The 13,644-nt window shown below is 51.8% G+C and overlaps 3 protein-coding genes across 3 annotated transcripts; 2 read left to right on the forward strand and 1 right to left on the reverse strand.

Moving 5' to 3' along the window:
• Nucleotides 1-120: 120 nt before the first annotated feature.
• Nucleotides 121-846, forward strand: TIMM8A (translocase of inner mitochondrial membrane 8A). The gene is made up of 2 exons (XM_082004293.1): nt 121-281; nt 646-846. Exons 1-2 carry the CDS (start codon nt 159-161, stop codon nt 805-807), a joined length of 285 nt encoding a protein of 94 aa, XP_081860419.1. The 5' UTR covers nt 121-158; the 3' UTR covers nt 808-846.
• Nucleotides 847-3,093: 2,247 nt separating this feature from the next.
• Nucleotides 3,094-7,384, reverse strand: LOC309408487 (magnesium transporter NIPA2-like; the record flags this gene model as incomplete). The annotated part of the gene is made up of 5 exons (XM_082004317.1): nt 3,094-3,719; nt 5,012-5,172; nt 5,313-5,403; nt 6,614-6,670; nt 7,246-7,384. The coding sequence occupies 5 exons, from the start codon at nt 7,382-7,384 to the stop codon at nt 3,094-3,096; spliced, it is 1,074 nt and encodes a 357-aa protein (XP_081860443.1).
• Nucleotides 7,383-12,971, forward strand: TAF7L (TATA-box binding protein associated factor 7 like; the record flags this gene model as incomplete). The annotated part of the gene is made up of 12 exons (XM_082004316.1): nt 7,383-7,416; nt 7,773-7,852; nt 8,559-8,637; nt 8,801-8,934; nt 9,332-9,458; nt 9,667-9,725; nt 10,743-10,815; nt 11,222-11,338; nt 11,539-11,727; nt 11,829-11,941; nt 12,254-12,313; nt 12,927-12,971. The coding sequence occupies 12 exons, from the start codon at nt 7,383-7,385 to the stop codon at nt 12,969-12,971; spliced, it is 1,110 nt and encodes a 369-aa protein (XP_081860442.1).
• Nucleotides 12,972-13,644: the final 673 nt, after the last annotated feature.

Here is a 13,644-nt window from a genome sequence, read left to right on the forward strand (position 1 = left end):
GGCACGCGGCGGCCGAGCGCGCGTGCGCAGTGCGCGCGGAAGGGGCGGGCACGACGCACGCGCGGGGCGGGCAGAGCGCATGCGCGGCGGCGGCGCGGCGCAGCACGTGAAGGTCGCGGCGCGGCGGTACCGGCAGTCCAGGTGGTGCGGGTAGCGGGATGGACGCGCCGTCCGCCGCCGGGCTGGGCGGCGCCGACCCCCAGCTCCAGCGCTTCATCGAGGTGGAGACGCAGAAGCAGCGCTTCCAGCAGCTGGTGCACCAGATGACCGAGCTCTGCTGGGTACGGGCGGCCCGCGAGCGGCGGGCGGGGCCGCCAGCTCCGGTGACCGAGGGCAGCGGGGGAGGGGGGTGGGACGCCGCGCTGACCCTTGCCCCCAGGGGGAGGCGGGAGATGGGGACGAAATGGAGCGGCCGTGGGAGCAGTTCCAGCCCTGGTGAGCCCGGGGGGTGGCTCTCGGGGAAAGGGGGACCCGAGGGGACGGGACGGGAAGAGTCCCGGGCGGGGGGGAGGGGCTAGATGCGCCCGAGAGGTTGAGGCTGTCAAGGAGGGCTGGAGAAGCCCAGGAGGCATAGCCGCGGGGTGCGGGGGAGGGGGGGTCGGGCCGCGGTGCCCCCGGGACCAACGGGTCCCCCGCTGTGTGCAGGAGAAATGCATGGACAAGCCGGGTCCGAAGCTGGACAGCCGGGCTGAGACGTGCTTCGTGAACTGCGTGGAGCGCTTCATTGACACCAGCCAGTTCATCCTGAACCGGCTGGAGCAGACACAGAAGTCCAAGTCGGCCTTCTCGGAGAGCCTGTCCGACTGAGTGGGACCCGCGCCCCGGAGGACACCAGCCAGCCCCCCACGAGGCTGGGCCCTCCGCCACGCTGGCTCCTGGTCATTCTGCTGCCTGAATGAGCGAGGATCAGCTCTGGGGTTTAGGATTTAATTAAATGCCAGTCTTGGGAAGTTGCAGCCAGATGAGAGCCCACGACAGAGGCATGGTCGCTTCTTCTCAGGGTGATGTGCTGCTCCCAGCCCCATGGGGCAGCAGCTGTCTTTGTGCTGGGACTCTGGGGCTATGGATGCTATGCAGGAAGCGTTGGGAATGCACCCGCTCAGCTGAATGGAGGGGTGGTGACACTCACATCAGGGCGTGCTGATGTGACCATCAGCTCTGGGTGAGGCCAGCCTGTGACCGCTGCCTTAAACGGTGCTGCACGAAACAAACCTCCTGGGAGATGCTAACAAGCCCTGCAGGCGTCATTGCTGTGCAGTCTGGTACAGGTACCCTTAGCAAGACGAGCTTGTTGGGCATAGTGATCATTCCAGACACTGTCACTACTGGAAAATACTTTCAGGCTTCCATAAGTAAATCATTCATGTGGCCAAGTGACAGATTTTTCAAACTGCAGCACAACTCTGTCAATACTGACTTGCTCCATTAACTGCTTTCCCCTGGTCAATGTAATAAATATTAACTGGGTCAATTTTTAACATGAGATTCTCCTTTGTTCAGGTAGATGACCACTGAGAATTGAAAATCTTGCCGCCTTGTCACTCACTCTCCTTCCCAGTCATCCTGTTTATTGCAAAATTAGTAGGGAGGGGGCGTAATTGTCTTCTGGCTAGAAGGTCTGCTCTGAATTCTGATTTGTTGTTCAATGAATTTGATCCCATGAATCAGACTTGTTTCTGGGAGAGGCTGTGACCTTTCCTCCTTTTCCCCAAGGGGTTAACAGCTCCTGCTGTCCTGTAGAGGAGTAGTTTCTTTCAAGAGGCTAAATGCAGGAAATAAGTAACAAGGTACTTTATAACTGTATGCACCTTTACCTGTGGAGACTGCTGGAGGGAGGGCCTATACCGTGTCTTCTAGACCTCTGCCCCCAGGACACAGAGGGTAGCTTCCCAACAAACTACCGGTCCGCCCTCTCGGAAAGGCAGCATAGCATTTCAGCAGCGCTTATGTGCAGCATGGCTCCGAGAAGCCTGGAGTGACCCACTGACGGTGGCTTGGAGCTCTACACAGGAATCAGGTAAAGCAGTTCTGCACATGTCCATTTGCTGTGGATGGCTGGACACAGCATGTGAGTTCCTAACATGGGTGGCTTGTAGCCAGCAACCTTCCTGGGAACAAATTCAGGATGTGTTAAACAGAACTATGCAGATACAAACCCATGTAAGTGAGGACACAGCTGTCTAGTTATCTTTCAGAAACTTACCTCAATAGCTAAGGACTCTTAGGTCACTCCTGTTCCTGCAGTGATTCCTTCTTCTGTCCCTATCTTGAGTTTCTCTCGAGCATCTGCATGGTTCTTCCTACCCCTGTAATCCTTCACGCCTTTCAGCACTGTCCCAGCTCTAGGTACAAATGTATCACTAGCCACTCGGTAACTGAACTAATCTGGTTTTAATAGAATACAGTGAGCAGGTGTTTCATCAACCTGCACAGCAGACGTTGCGTGTAGAGGCTGGTCCCTCTGCAAGAGCCACTGCAGCATGTGGCACCATCATTGAAGTTTTCCAGTTTTGGCTGTGTATTCTGTTCTTGGATGTGAATCTGTAAATAAATTCTAGCAGAGTGAGAAAACAAGTACTTGACAGAGGAATTTTTGAATTAATACTCCAGGTTTGTCATCTTGAAAGCCAGATGTCCATCTTCCCTCTGTAATTTTAGCACCATGTTAGATTATTTTGTAACTGTTAATCTTCTAAGTATATTTTAAAAAAAATGCTGTGAGGCCTCCCCAAATGCATGATTTTTGCATTCAGTTAAGGGTTAGCACTGTGTTAGTGCTGTGGGCCTCCACACAGCCAAAGGTGGTATCCTGATGAGGGCAGATCAATTCTTCATGTGGAAGAACAGTGAAGAGGCACCGGATCCCAGGAACTGGGCAGCTCACAGGGCTCCTGTCTGTAGCTGCAGGAGGCTGCTGTCCCTGTTGGCCTCCTGGCAGTGGCAGGTCACCCATCTTGTGCCTGGGGCAGGTAGATGGTAACTGCCAACTCCTGCTAGTGCAGCAGTAGCTAGCAGCAGCTGAGGCAGCATGCTCAACCTTGCAGTGGAGGTGCTCAGCAGTGGCAGCAGAAAACTAACAGTTCAGAGGTTTCCTCACACGCTTTCACCTTCCTCCTCCTCCGCGCTCTGAGAGCCTTTCTCCTCTGAGGGCAGAAGAGGGTGGTGCTGACATGACTGATGTCTGTCTGCACTCCTCCATGAGATGTGCAGATCTGGCCTGCCTTGCTGCAGGAAGAGCGGCAGGAGGTCGGGGGTGAAGGCCATGTCCCTGAAGGCGTGCAGGAGGAAGATGCCAAACACGATGGTGAGGAAGCCGCTGATGGTGCCAATGATGTTGTCTAGCACCATGTGTTGCCATTCCTTGAAGAGGATGGCAGAGCACATCATGACTGCTGTGGTGAACAGCACGTAGTACACAGGCGTGACCACAGATGTGTTGAAGATGTCCAAGGCTTTGTTCAGATAGTTGATCTGGACGCTGATGCAGATCACCAGGCATACCAGGAGCACCCAGCCCAGTGGTTCTTTCAGGACTGGCTTCCCGGAAAACAGTTCTTTCAGGGCAATCCCCAAACCTTTGACACAGGACACAGAAAACGAGCCGATGGCGGAGCAGACCAAAACATAAACCAGGACATTGCTCTGTCCGTAACGGGGTCCAGCCACAAAGATAAGCAGAAGGGAGCTCATGAGGATGCACATGGTAAATACAATGAATCCTTTGGGAAAGAAGAATTAGAAAGCTCCGTAAGAAAACAGTAGCACCAGTGACAAATATAACTGAACTGCAAGTAGAGGGAGGACAGGCAGGTAACTGCCCCATCAGTCTGTATTTTTAGCCTCCACCTGTAGGGACTGGGGTTGGGAAGCAGAGTTGGTCTCCAGCCTTAGCAAAGTTGCAGAGACAACAGCAGCTCTTTACAGTGCTGATCACAGCACTGCCCCACAAGTCAGCCTGTCAGGGGATACAGCTGCCCATGCTGGAATGGGTAGGGGCACAGCCAGGCTCTATGGCACTAGCAGAGGTGGGGGGCTTGTTGTCCAACAAGATGAGGGGGCACAGCTTTGCAGGAGGCCCAGGAGGGTGGCAGAAGCCCTAGCTGAACTCTGCAAGCTGTGGTGGGATAAAGAGGAAAGCACCACATCACAGGAGTGTGAGGCCCTGCCAGAGCACTCCCTCTAATGAGTGTCAGCACCTGCCCATTACTCTGCTTTGCTCTTCTCCCTGTCCTTCCTTCCTCCATCTCCTGTAGCTTATTCTGCCATTTACGCTATTGTCTAAATCATATTCTTGCAACCTGATTCATTCTCTAACATAAATATCAGGACTACTTGATCTTGGGCGTAACTCCTTGAATCGCTAGTTCATCTTTGCCTGAAGTTCCTCCTTCCCTCAGCCAGGCCACTGCCACCCTCGTGTACAGGAATTCCCTCTCCTATCCTGGCACTGCCACAGACCAACCCTTTCTGCTGCAAGCTGCAGCCGATTTCCATGCTCTTCACTTTTTGCATCTATACCTCATAGACAGTACAAAAAAAGCACACTTGGTAACTGTTAATGACTCAAGTTCTCACCCTTGCTTCGGTACAGACCCAGTGACTTGGGAGCATCACCCGGACTCCCCTCTGCAAAGTGGGGTTCCCATCTGCTTCTTTCATCCAGGGTCAAGAGGACTTGACAGTCCTAAAAAGCCATTCTGAAGCTGACATGTCCCACTATGTTTTGAGCAAATTAGTAAGGTGTAAATCCTCTGAGCACACACATTAAATGCTGTTTTACTGTCATCAATCTTTCACATTTAGAATGTGGAGACCCCAGCCTTTTCCCGCCACAGAAGGCAACCTGCAAGCTATCCCGGACACAGGGGAATGTTTCCTCCACTGATGCGCCGAACAAGAAACAGCTCAATTACTCTTTGGTTCAGTCCTTCCCAATCTAGCCAATCTAGTATCCTACCTTCTACTGTCATTTCCAAGCCTGAAGTTGACAGGACCCCTTTTATTTAAGTACCTGGATCTTTCAGCTTCTCTGCCATTGACTCCAGGCTGGAAACCTCTTCTTCCTGTGGAGCATGGATCACCATCACTGTGGAGCCCAGGATACTCAGGATGCAGCCAATCTTCCCATGAACATTCAGCTGCTCATTCAGGAAGGCGGAAGACAGAACTGCACTGAAAGATAGTAAAAAAACCACAAAACCAATTAGGCGAAGTGATTGAGTACCTGAAGGAAGAGACAGAGGAAAGTAGAGCAACTGCTTTCACCACTAAGGGGTGGTAGGTGAGGTAAGGGTGTTTCTGAGGCTGCTTACCTAACAAGGACACTTAGAGCACCCAGTGGAGTTACCAGCGTTGCAGGGGCAAAGGCATAAGCAGCAAAATTTGCTGCTTCTCCAACTCCCACTGCAAGAGAAACTTTGTCAGGTGAGCATCAAAGTAGGAGCAATTCAGCATAATACAATTTTTCACTACAAGAAGGATGTTGAGGTGCTGGAGCGTGTCCAGAGAAGGGCAACGAAGCTGGTGAGGGGTCTGGAGCACACATCTTATGAGGAGCGGCTGAGGGAACTGGGGTTGTTTAGTCTGGAGAAGAGGAGGCTGAGAGGAGACCTTATCGCTCTCTACACCTACCTGAAAGGGGGTTGTGGTGAGGTGGGTGTTGGTCTCTTCTCCCAAGTAACTAGTGATAGGACAAGAGGAAATGGCCTCAAGTTGCGCCAGGGGAGGTTTAGATTGGATATTAGGAAAAATTTCTTCACTGAGAGGGTGGTCAGGCATTGGAACAGGCTGCCCAGGGAGGTGGTGGAGTCGCCATCTCTGGAAGTGTTCAAAAAACATGTGGATGTGGCACTTCAGGACATGGTTTAGGGGACATGGTGGCGCTGGATTAATGGTTGGACTTGATGATCTTAAAGGTCCTTTCCAACCTAGTGATTCTGTGATTCTGTGAGTGCAGTCAGAAGAGAGCCTCAGTTTCCATCTGAACATCCTGTGTTTCTCTGTGTTCTCATGCAACCAGGAAAGAAAAACATCAGCAAGAAAAGCAGAAGCCCAGTATAGGTTCTCTTGGGAAGAGAAGGCTCATGGTTATGAATGGTGATCCTTAGTCACACGTGGCTATGCAGTTCAGCAGTAACCACAGGAAAATATTTCCATAATGCCCTCAAAGCTGAAAGAAGTTTTGACACATTTTGTATTTCTAAGTCATGTTCTTCTCCTGGAAGAGCTTTTACAGCCTTTTAAAGGGTAAATCAAGTACAATTTGTTATTAATGTTGAAAAATGTAAAATAGAGCTGCTGAAATCACTGTAGCACTAAACACACAATGCTGGATGTGCCGTTATAACTACATCATCTGGGCAGACCATTTCAGAAGCACCTAATCCAACCCAGTTAGACCAGCTCCTCAACTTCTGTTTAGCAGAGAAACATGGTAATGCATGAGACTTTAGAATATTTTAGCTTTATCATTAGATCAACAACATCCTCAGACACTCAGATAAAAATCAAGCACTCAAACAACTATCATAACAATAAAACAAGAAAGCAACTGGAAACAATGACAAACACACTCTTAAGTGTGTCTTGCTACAGTTTCAGAGCAAGTACTTACTGCACAGCAGCCCTGCCCACCAAAGCCACTCTTGCAGGTACGCGTGACCTCCTTGCCCTAAGGAAGAAAGAGTAACAAGAAACCTCAGATGAAGCTACACGAAAAGCTCATTATCCTGCCAGAACTGCCTCGGAGAAGCAATCACGCGGGAAGAGCCTCTTCTCTGCAAGGCTGCCTTGGGTCTGTCTGTCTTGTCACATATTGGCCTGACCCAGACATGGGCAAGCACTGATTCTGTTACCCTAAAAGCAAAGATTTTATCCTCGGATTCTCCTGCGTTTAAAAGGCAGCACACGTGGGTAGTTACAGAAACGTCTCTTTGTCGGCTATGGGCGATAGCTGTAGAAAAAAAATCTACTTTTAGACCAAAAAGCCCCACAAGCAAGAAGGGGGGCAGCCAAGGCCCAGCGCTGGCCGGACTGGCCGGGTGGAGGCTGGCCCGGCCTGAAGTGTCCGGGGAACGCGCCGGCGCGGGGAGCAGCTGCAGCGACAGCCCGGCGGTTGTCTGCTCACGAGAAAGAGGCGGAGGTGACGGGCGCTCGCAGGGGAGGGACAGGGGCGTTTTGTCCCTCCGCCCCCGTTAGCCCGAGCTCCCCACGCACCGCCCCTCCCCGGCCCGGGGCCGGCGGTACCTGCCCTGGCGCGGCCGTGGCGGCACAGTCGGAGCAGCCCCTTCTTCTTGAGGATGAAGCTGCCGCCGATGAAGGCGCTGGAGGCCAGGGCCAAGCCCAGCCCCACGTAGAAGCCGGGCCGGCCGCCCGCGCCCCCCATGGCAGCCCCGCCGCCACCGCCCGCCGCTTCCGGTGCGCCACCAACACCCTTCCCCCAGCGCCGGGCGGAGCGGAACGGGCGGGGGGAACCTATGCCGGAGCACCGGGCCTGGCTTCCGCCTGGCGCCGCCGCGGGTGAGGGGGGCCGGGGAAGGCTCCAGCAGCGCGGTTTGGGGCTGGGGGACAGGGAAGGCTCCAGCAGTGCGGTTTGGGGCTGGGGGACGGGGCCGAGAGCGTCATCCCGACAGCAGCGCAGCCCCGGGCCCCGGAAAGGCCCCAGCTCTCCCCGCTGCCACCCCTGTGTGAGAGCCTGGCTCTGGGGGCGTTGGGCTGGGGTTACCTTGTAGGAGCCTTCTTGGCGAGGAGGTAATTGCATCTTGTTCTCCAAGCTGAAGAGGAAAGGATGAGTAAGAGCAAGGACGATGCTCCCCATGAGCTGGAGAGCCAGTTCGTGCTGCGACTTCCACCGGTAAGAGACCACTCGGTCTGGTACAGCTGAAGAGGCCACCATCACGTTTGACAGGCAGCTGAGTCCAATTTGCTTGCCGAGCATGGGGGTTGGGAGAGGAATTAACAAGGCGGGTGCAGTCCGTGGGAAATCTTCAGACCTGACAAGGGGCGTGGAAGGGGCAGGATGCTTTTGGCCTTGGGTAGCCCATTCCCACTCATTGAACAGATTTTCAACAGCCTCGTTTTGAGAAGTGCTCCGGTGACACAGAGCAGGAGGCTTGGAAGACAGCTTAGAGGATTGGGGAGGAAATTTCTGTAAGGGTGGAGCTTTAGGAAGTGCTGGGTCTTCAGTTGCCATGGCTGTCAGTGCACTTAATGCTATTTGTTAGATGGTTAAAGCTGAGACTGTGTCCTCCTGAGGCCACGAGAGTTTGGTGAGTGGAGCTATAACTTCCCCCAGAGCTGTGGTCCCCTGGCAGGGTAGCTCTGTCAAGGGCCTCACACCACTGTCACAGCTGTGTCATGTCGGAGGGTGTGAAGGGCGCTGGCAATAGCAGAGCCATAGGGTTAACATGTGGTATTGGGAGGAGGATGCTATTTTCTTTGTTTTTTTTCTGCATTGGGATGACAGGGCTGTTTAAAGCTGGGTAGGTTGGACAGAAGCCTTTGGTGATTCTCAGAGGAAGCACACTCAGTCCTGACCTAAGTCTGTCCAACCTTCCCAGGAATATGCCTCCACTGTGCGGCGAGCAGTACAGTCCGGGAATGTCAACTTGAAGGACAGACTCACTATTGAGCTACACGGTGAGTTGAGCAGGGTCAGGGCATCTTAAAAGTCCTCTGACTGTCCACAAGTGAAGCTGTACAACTTGCATGTGTTTTCCCATGAAATTTCTGCTGCCCAGGAATGTATTGCTCAGTTTAGCTGTTTAGTGACAGCACTAACCTTTCCTGTGGCTTTCCGCAGCGGATGGGCGCCACGGGATTGTCCGCGTAGACCGAGTGCCACTGGCAGCCAAGCTGGTGGATCTGCCCTGCATCATCGAGAGCTTAAAAACCATTGACAAGAAAACCTTCTATAAGACAGCAGATATTTGCCAGGTATGGGCTGTCCTTCTTGCCTACCCCAAGAGGAGCTTAATTCCTTGCTCCCGGAAAACCCTTGTACACTTGGGCAGCTGGACACCCAGTATAATGTGGCCAATTTCTGTATTCTCAAAATATTCGCAGTTTAAAATTCCCCACTCCGCTTGGTGTTTAGAAATCCTGTTTCTGAATCATGAAATGTGATTGTCCTTGTAACAGCTTAACTGCTGGTGTGTTTAATATGAACTGAGCTAGGTGTGAAACATTGTGTTTCTTGTACCCCGTGCCCGTGAATCCCTTTTGACTGACAACATTGCAGTGGGCAGTCACTGTTCATTTTCCAGAGAAGCTTTCACATCCTTTTGTCCTTGCATTATGATAAGCACCCTTTGTGTTTATGTGGGGATTCCAGATGCTTGTTTGCACTGTGGATGGTGATCTCTACCCCCCTTTGGAAGAGCAAACTGTGAGCACTGACCCCAAGGCAAACAAGAAGAAGGACAAGGACAGAGAGAAGAAATTCATCTGGAACCACGGCAGTGAGTAAAAGCAGTGCCAAACCCCTCCATCCCAGCACCCCGGTGTCCCCACAGCTGTGCAGGGCACTCACCACTGCTGTGTCCTGGCTGTGCTGCTGCTATGTTTTCAGTGCGCTCTCTGTTCCTGAAGGGATCTTCTCCCTTTTGGCATGCAGCTCTCCCATTAGGCCATCTGCCTGACACATGCAATCTGTTTCCTCTGTCACAGTCACCCTTCCTCTGAAAAATGTACGGAAGAGACGATTCCGGAAGACAGCTAAGAAGAAGGTGAGTTGCTTCTCACACAGATGCAGATGCAATAACCAAGGGATAGGAAGGCAGACACATTAGAACTGTAACTGTCTATTAGTCCAGAAAACATGTAATTCCTTAACATTGCTTCACGTGTTTCCTTGCCCAAGATGAGGGTGAAGAGAGGTTAGTAGATTTAAATACTTCTTTGGATCCTTCGTCCATGTTTTCCAAGATGTTCCTGAGGGGAAAATCCTCCATGCAGGGAACTGCTGGATTCATTCCTGTGGCTGCCTTGCCATAGCACATCTCTTCCTGCTCATAGAGAAGAAAGGAAGACTTGCGTGGAAATGAGGCTTCACTCATTCCTGCTTTCCGAGCAGAAATCTCACTATGCATGACCTGTTCACTTCCCCAACAAGCAACACTACAAATAGAGTAACTCATGTCAGCTGGGGGAGTGACAACAGATGGAGCTCAGAGACTGTCTCTGTGCATATGCACAAGCCAGGCAAGGTGTTGGGGAGATGCAGCACCATGAGGCTGGGAAGACTTGTTCTTCTCTGCTTTGCAGTTTCTGAGAACAGGATGGAGTGCTATTTTGCGTGACATTTGGGAAACAAATTACTTGAGACATTCTTATAGCCCATAGGAGAGATTTGATGTCACTGCATTAAGATTCCTGGCTAATTTAAAGTGAAAAATGAAACCTTCTTTTGAGTGAGATGCGAAGGAGTGGAGTTGACCATCCATCAGGAAACAACACCTCAAGGACTTCCTGCATACACACAGAAAAGTCTTACTTCATATGTAGTATAAGTAGAAAAGTGAGAGTACACGGCCCACCAAGGAGGTCTGTAGAAAAAAGATGGATTGCTTTCTGGAAGTGCATGAATGACTTTTAGGGTGACCATGAGCAAAGACTGAGCAGAAAGCATAACAGAAGAAAAGCTTGAAATAGAGCTATATCCAGAGGTGGAGAGTTGGAGTTGACCAGCAGCCTGCATGAGGCATTTAACAGTGTCTCTGTTCTCTTTCCCCTTGCTGTCACAGTATATTGAGTCTCCTGATGTGGAAAAAGAGGTGAAGCGTCTCCTGAGCACAGATGCTGAAGCTGTCAGTGTCCGTATCCTTTTAGGAGGAAAAAAAGCTCAACTGGGGGACAGGACACTATGTGTGACCTGGGGTTGTGGAAAGAAGAGACAAATTCAGCTTTATGTGGGTGTGAGAGACTGGGAGATAAGCACACAAGAGGCACTGAAGTTTTGGAGCTTCATCTTCACCTTGTTCAAAACTCATTGTTTCTTTATGGTGACCTTCCTTGCAGACTGTACTATTGTACTGAGCAGGAACGTAAGTAACAACAGAGAAGTCATCAAAAAAGGGGGCTGAGGTGGTTCATCCTGGATATCCATAGCTGCAAGGCCAGAGTTGTTGGAGGGGCAGTGATCCCCTGCAGTTTTTGGCATTCTTTCATCACTGCATCTTTCGTGTTCCTCTTTTTCCCTTGACTCATCTGTTCCTGCTGTCAGGCTGGGAAGTCATTGCTGAAGATGAAACAAAAGAAGTAGACAACCATGGTTCGCTCACCAGCCTGGACATCTCCTCCCCAGGGATGTCAGGACATAAGCAAGGCCATGGCTCCTCAGGTGCAGTGGGGGAAGGCTGTTTTTTTCTTTCTAGCCACTAAGTAATCAGTTGGGCCCATTCTCTCTGGGGTAAGCCCTACCCAGAGCAAAGGAGAGAGGGCGTTGAAACAGGCACCCTGTACTAACATGGTCCCTGGCAGGCAAAGGGCGCTGGAAGGTCATCAGCTGTGTTTTTCTTCTTTCCTTTTGTACCCCACTAGAACATGATGAACTGCGGGAGATATTTAATGACATCAGCAGCAGCAGCGAAGATGAGGATGAGAGAGATCATCATGATGACGAAGACCTAAACATCATGGACACTGAGGAGGACTTGGAGAGGCAGCTGCAGGACAAGCTGAATGAGTCTGATGGGCAGCAACAGGAGAATGAGGGGTCCAACCAAATAGGTGAGTGGGTGGCAGAGCACAGCAGAATTATCAGGGTGCCAGGCAGGCTGTGCTGCCCAGCTCTGCTGCTGCTGTGGGTCTGAGCTCCCTCTCTCTTACAGTCATGGGGATCCAGAAACAGATTGACAACCTGAAAAGTAAACTCCAGGAGACGCAGGACAGGAGGAAGCGCCAGGAAGATCTCATCATGAAAGTGGAGAACCTAGCCCTCAAGGTGAGAGCTGTCCTGGGGCCTTCTCAAGTCTTCTGCTTAGCACTGGCTTGCCATTAGATCCAGCAGACTGATTCAGCTGCTGCCCTGGAAGAGCCAGGGGCCTTTGCCTGCTGGGTTACAAATAATTGTAGTGTGACCATGCACATTCCAGCATTTCCCCATGGAGACAAAGCAATCCATGAAACTGCAGGAGATAAGGAGGCTGGTTGTCAGTGCAGCTTGGGGCTTCCTGTGCCATTTGACATATTGTGCCAGCACCCATTCACTTGAGAACACATTGGTAACTGTGGTCTGGCATGTTTGTCTCTGCAGACCCGTCTCCAGGCTGTGCTGGATGAGTTCAAGCAGCAGGAAGAGCGAGAGAAGCAGCAGGTGAGGAAACTCCCACAGTGGAGTGGGAAGGACTGGGGCACAACACAGTTCTAGGCTTGGCTTCTGGCAAAGTTTCTTGAATCTTGTACCACACCAGCTGCTTTGAACTCTGGTGTTACAGGTCAATTGTGGTACAGTACCTCATCTGTACTTGCATGGAGCTTTCTAAGGCACAAGGAGGTATAGGAAATGGGGTTGATTGCAGCCTTCCTTCTGGAGGAGCAGTGAGCCAAAACATGTCTAGGCAGCGGTCCAAGGCTGCTAGGATTGCTTCCTGGGGTAAAACATGACACAGAAACCCACTAGCCCCCATGTATGAGAAAAGGCAGTAGCTGTAGGGTCTTGGCAGATTTCCTGCCTTGGCAGCTCTGCTGAGTTTCAACCAGGCTCCAAGGCAGGAGGTTCCCACTTGCAGGTTCCTGTTGTGCGGCTTCATCTTGTGGGCAGTGCTGAGTTCGGCCCCAGAGGTGCCCAGGCACAAGCTGCCTGCCATGTACAGGCAAAGCAGCCACTGGTGTAGGTAGAAGATCCCCAGAAACACAGAAGTGCTTGGGCTGGAGCTGCCAGGAGTTCCAGCCATGCTTTACTGTAATGCCTCACTCCCTCTTCCCAGATGACATCCCTGCAGGAGCAGCTGGAGTCCCTCATGGAGAAGTGAGGAGCGGGCCTGGGTCTTTGTACCTGTGAGCAGAGCTGGAATTGTTCATCTGCCATGCTGAAGTCCTTGCTCTAGTCACACACCTTTGCTGCCAGATGTGCTGCCAGGTGGTGCTTGAGGCTCCATGTCAGAGCTGCTCTCACATACACTTGTGCTGGACTTGGCTGAGTGGAGCTAAAGAATTGGACTATGCCTGTGAGAGCAGCCAGAACACTGTATTTACTGTAAATATTCAACACCATTCTCCCAGAGGGGTTTAGTTCTGCCTGGGACAGTGCGGTGCAGCTTTCTGCATCTTATTCAGTCTTGGGCTTGATGGGCTGTGGCCTGGTAGAAGCTTGTTCTTGTGTTTGGGGAATGCTTATGTCTGCAAACCAGACTCAATAAAGTGCCGTTTCCAACTCTGGTCTGTTCTTCATGGTCTTCAGGAGCACAGGCAAGCACTGCCTTTTGCCAGCTCATGCCTGACCACACAGCTCCTGGCTGGTGCTTGCACCAGCATTGCTGGGCTCCTTTGCTGAAATGCTCCTTGCGTGGCTGGGTCAAAGGGAAACTGTGTGCGAAGGGGACCCTGTGAAGGGTCACTCTGTTGGGAGAAGACCGAGGCCCTCCTGATCAGGGAGTTTCTTTAATTCCTCACAGATTAGGCAGGCAAATCCCAGATTAACCTGGC

Source organism: Phaethon aethereus, assembly GCF_964289735.1.
Source record: "Phaethon aethereus genome assembly, chromosome: 10".
NCBI classification, from domain to species: Eukaryota; Metazoa; Chordata; class Aves; order Phaethontiformes; family Phaethontidae; genus Phaethon; species Phaethon aethereus.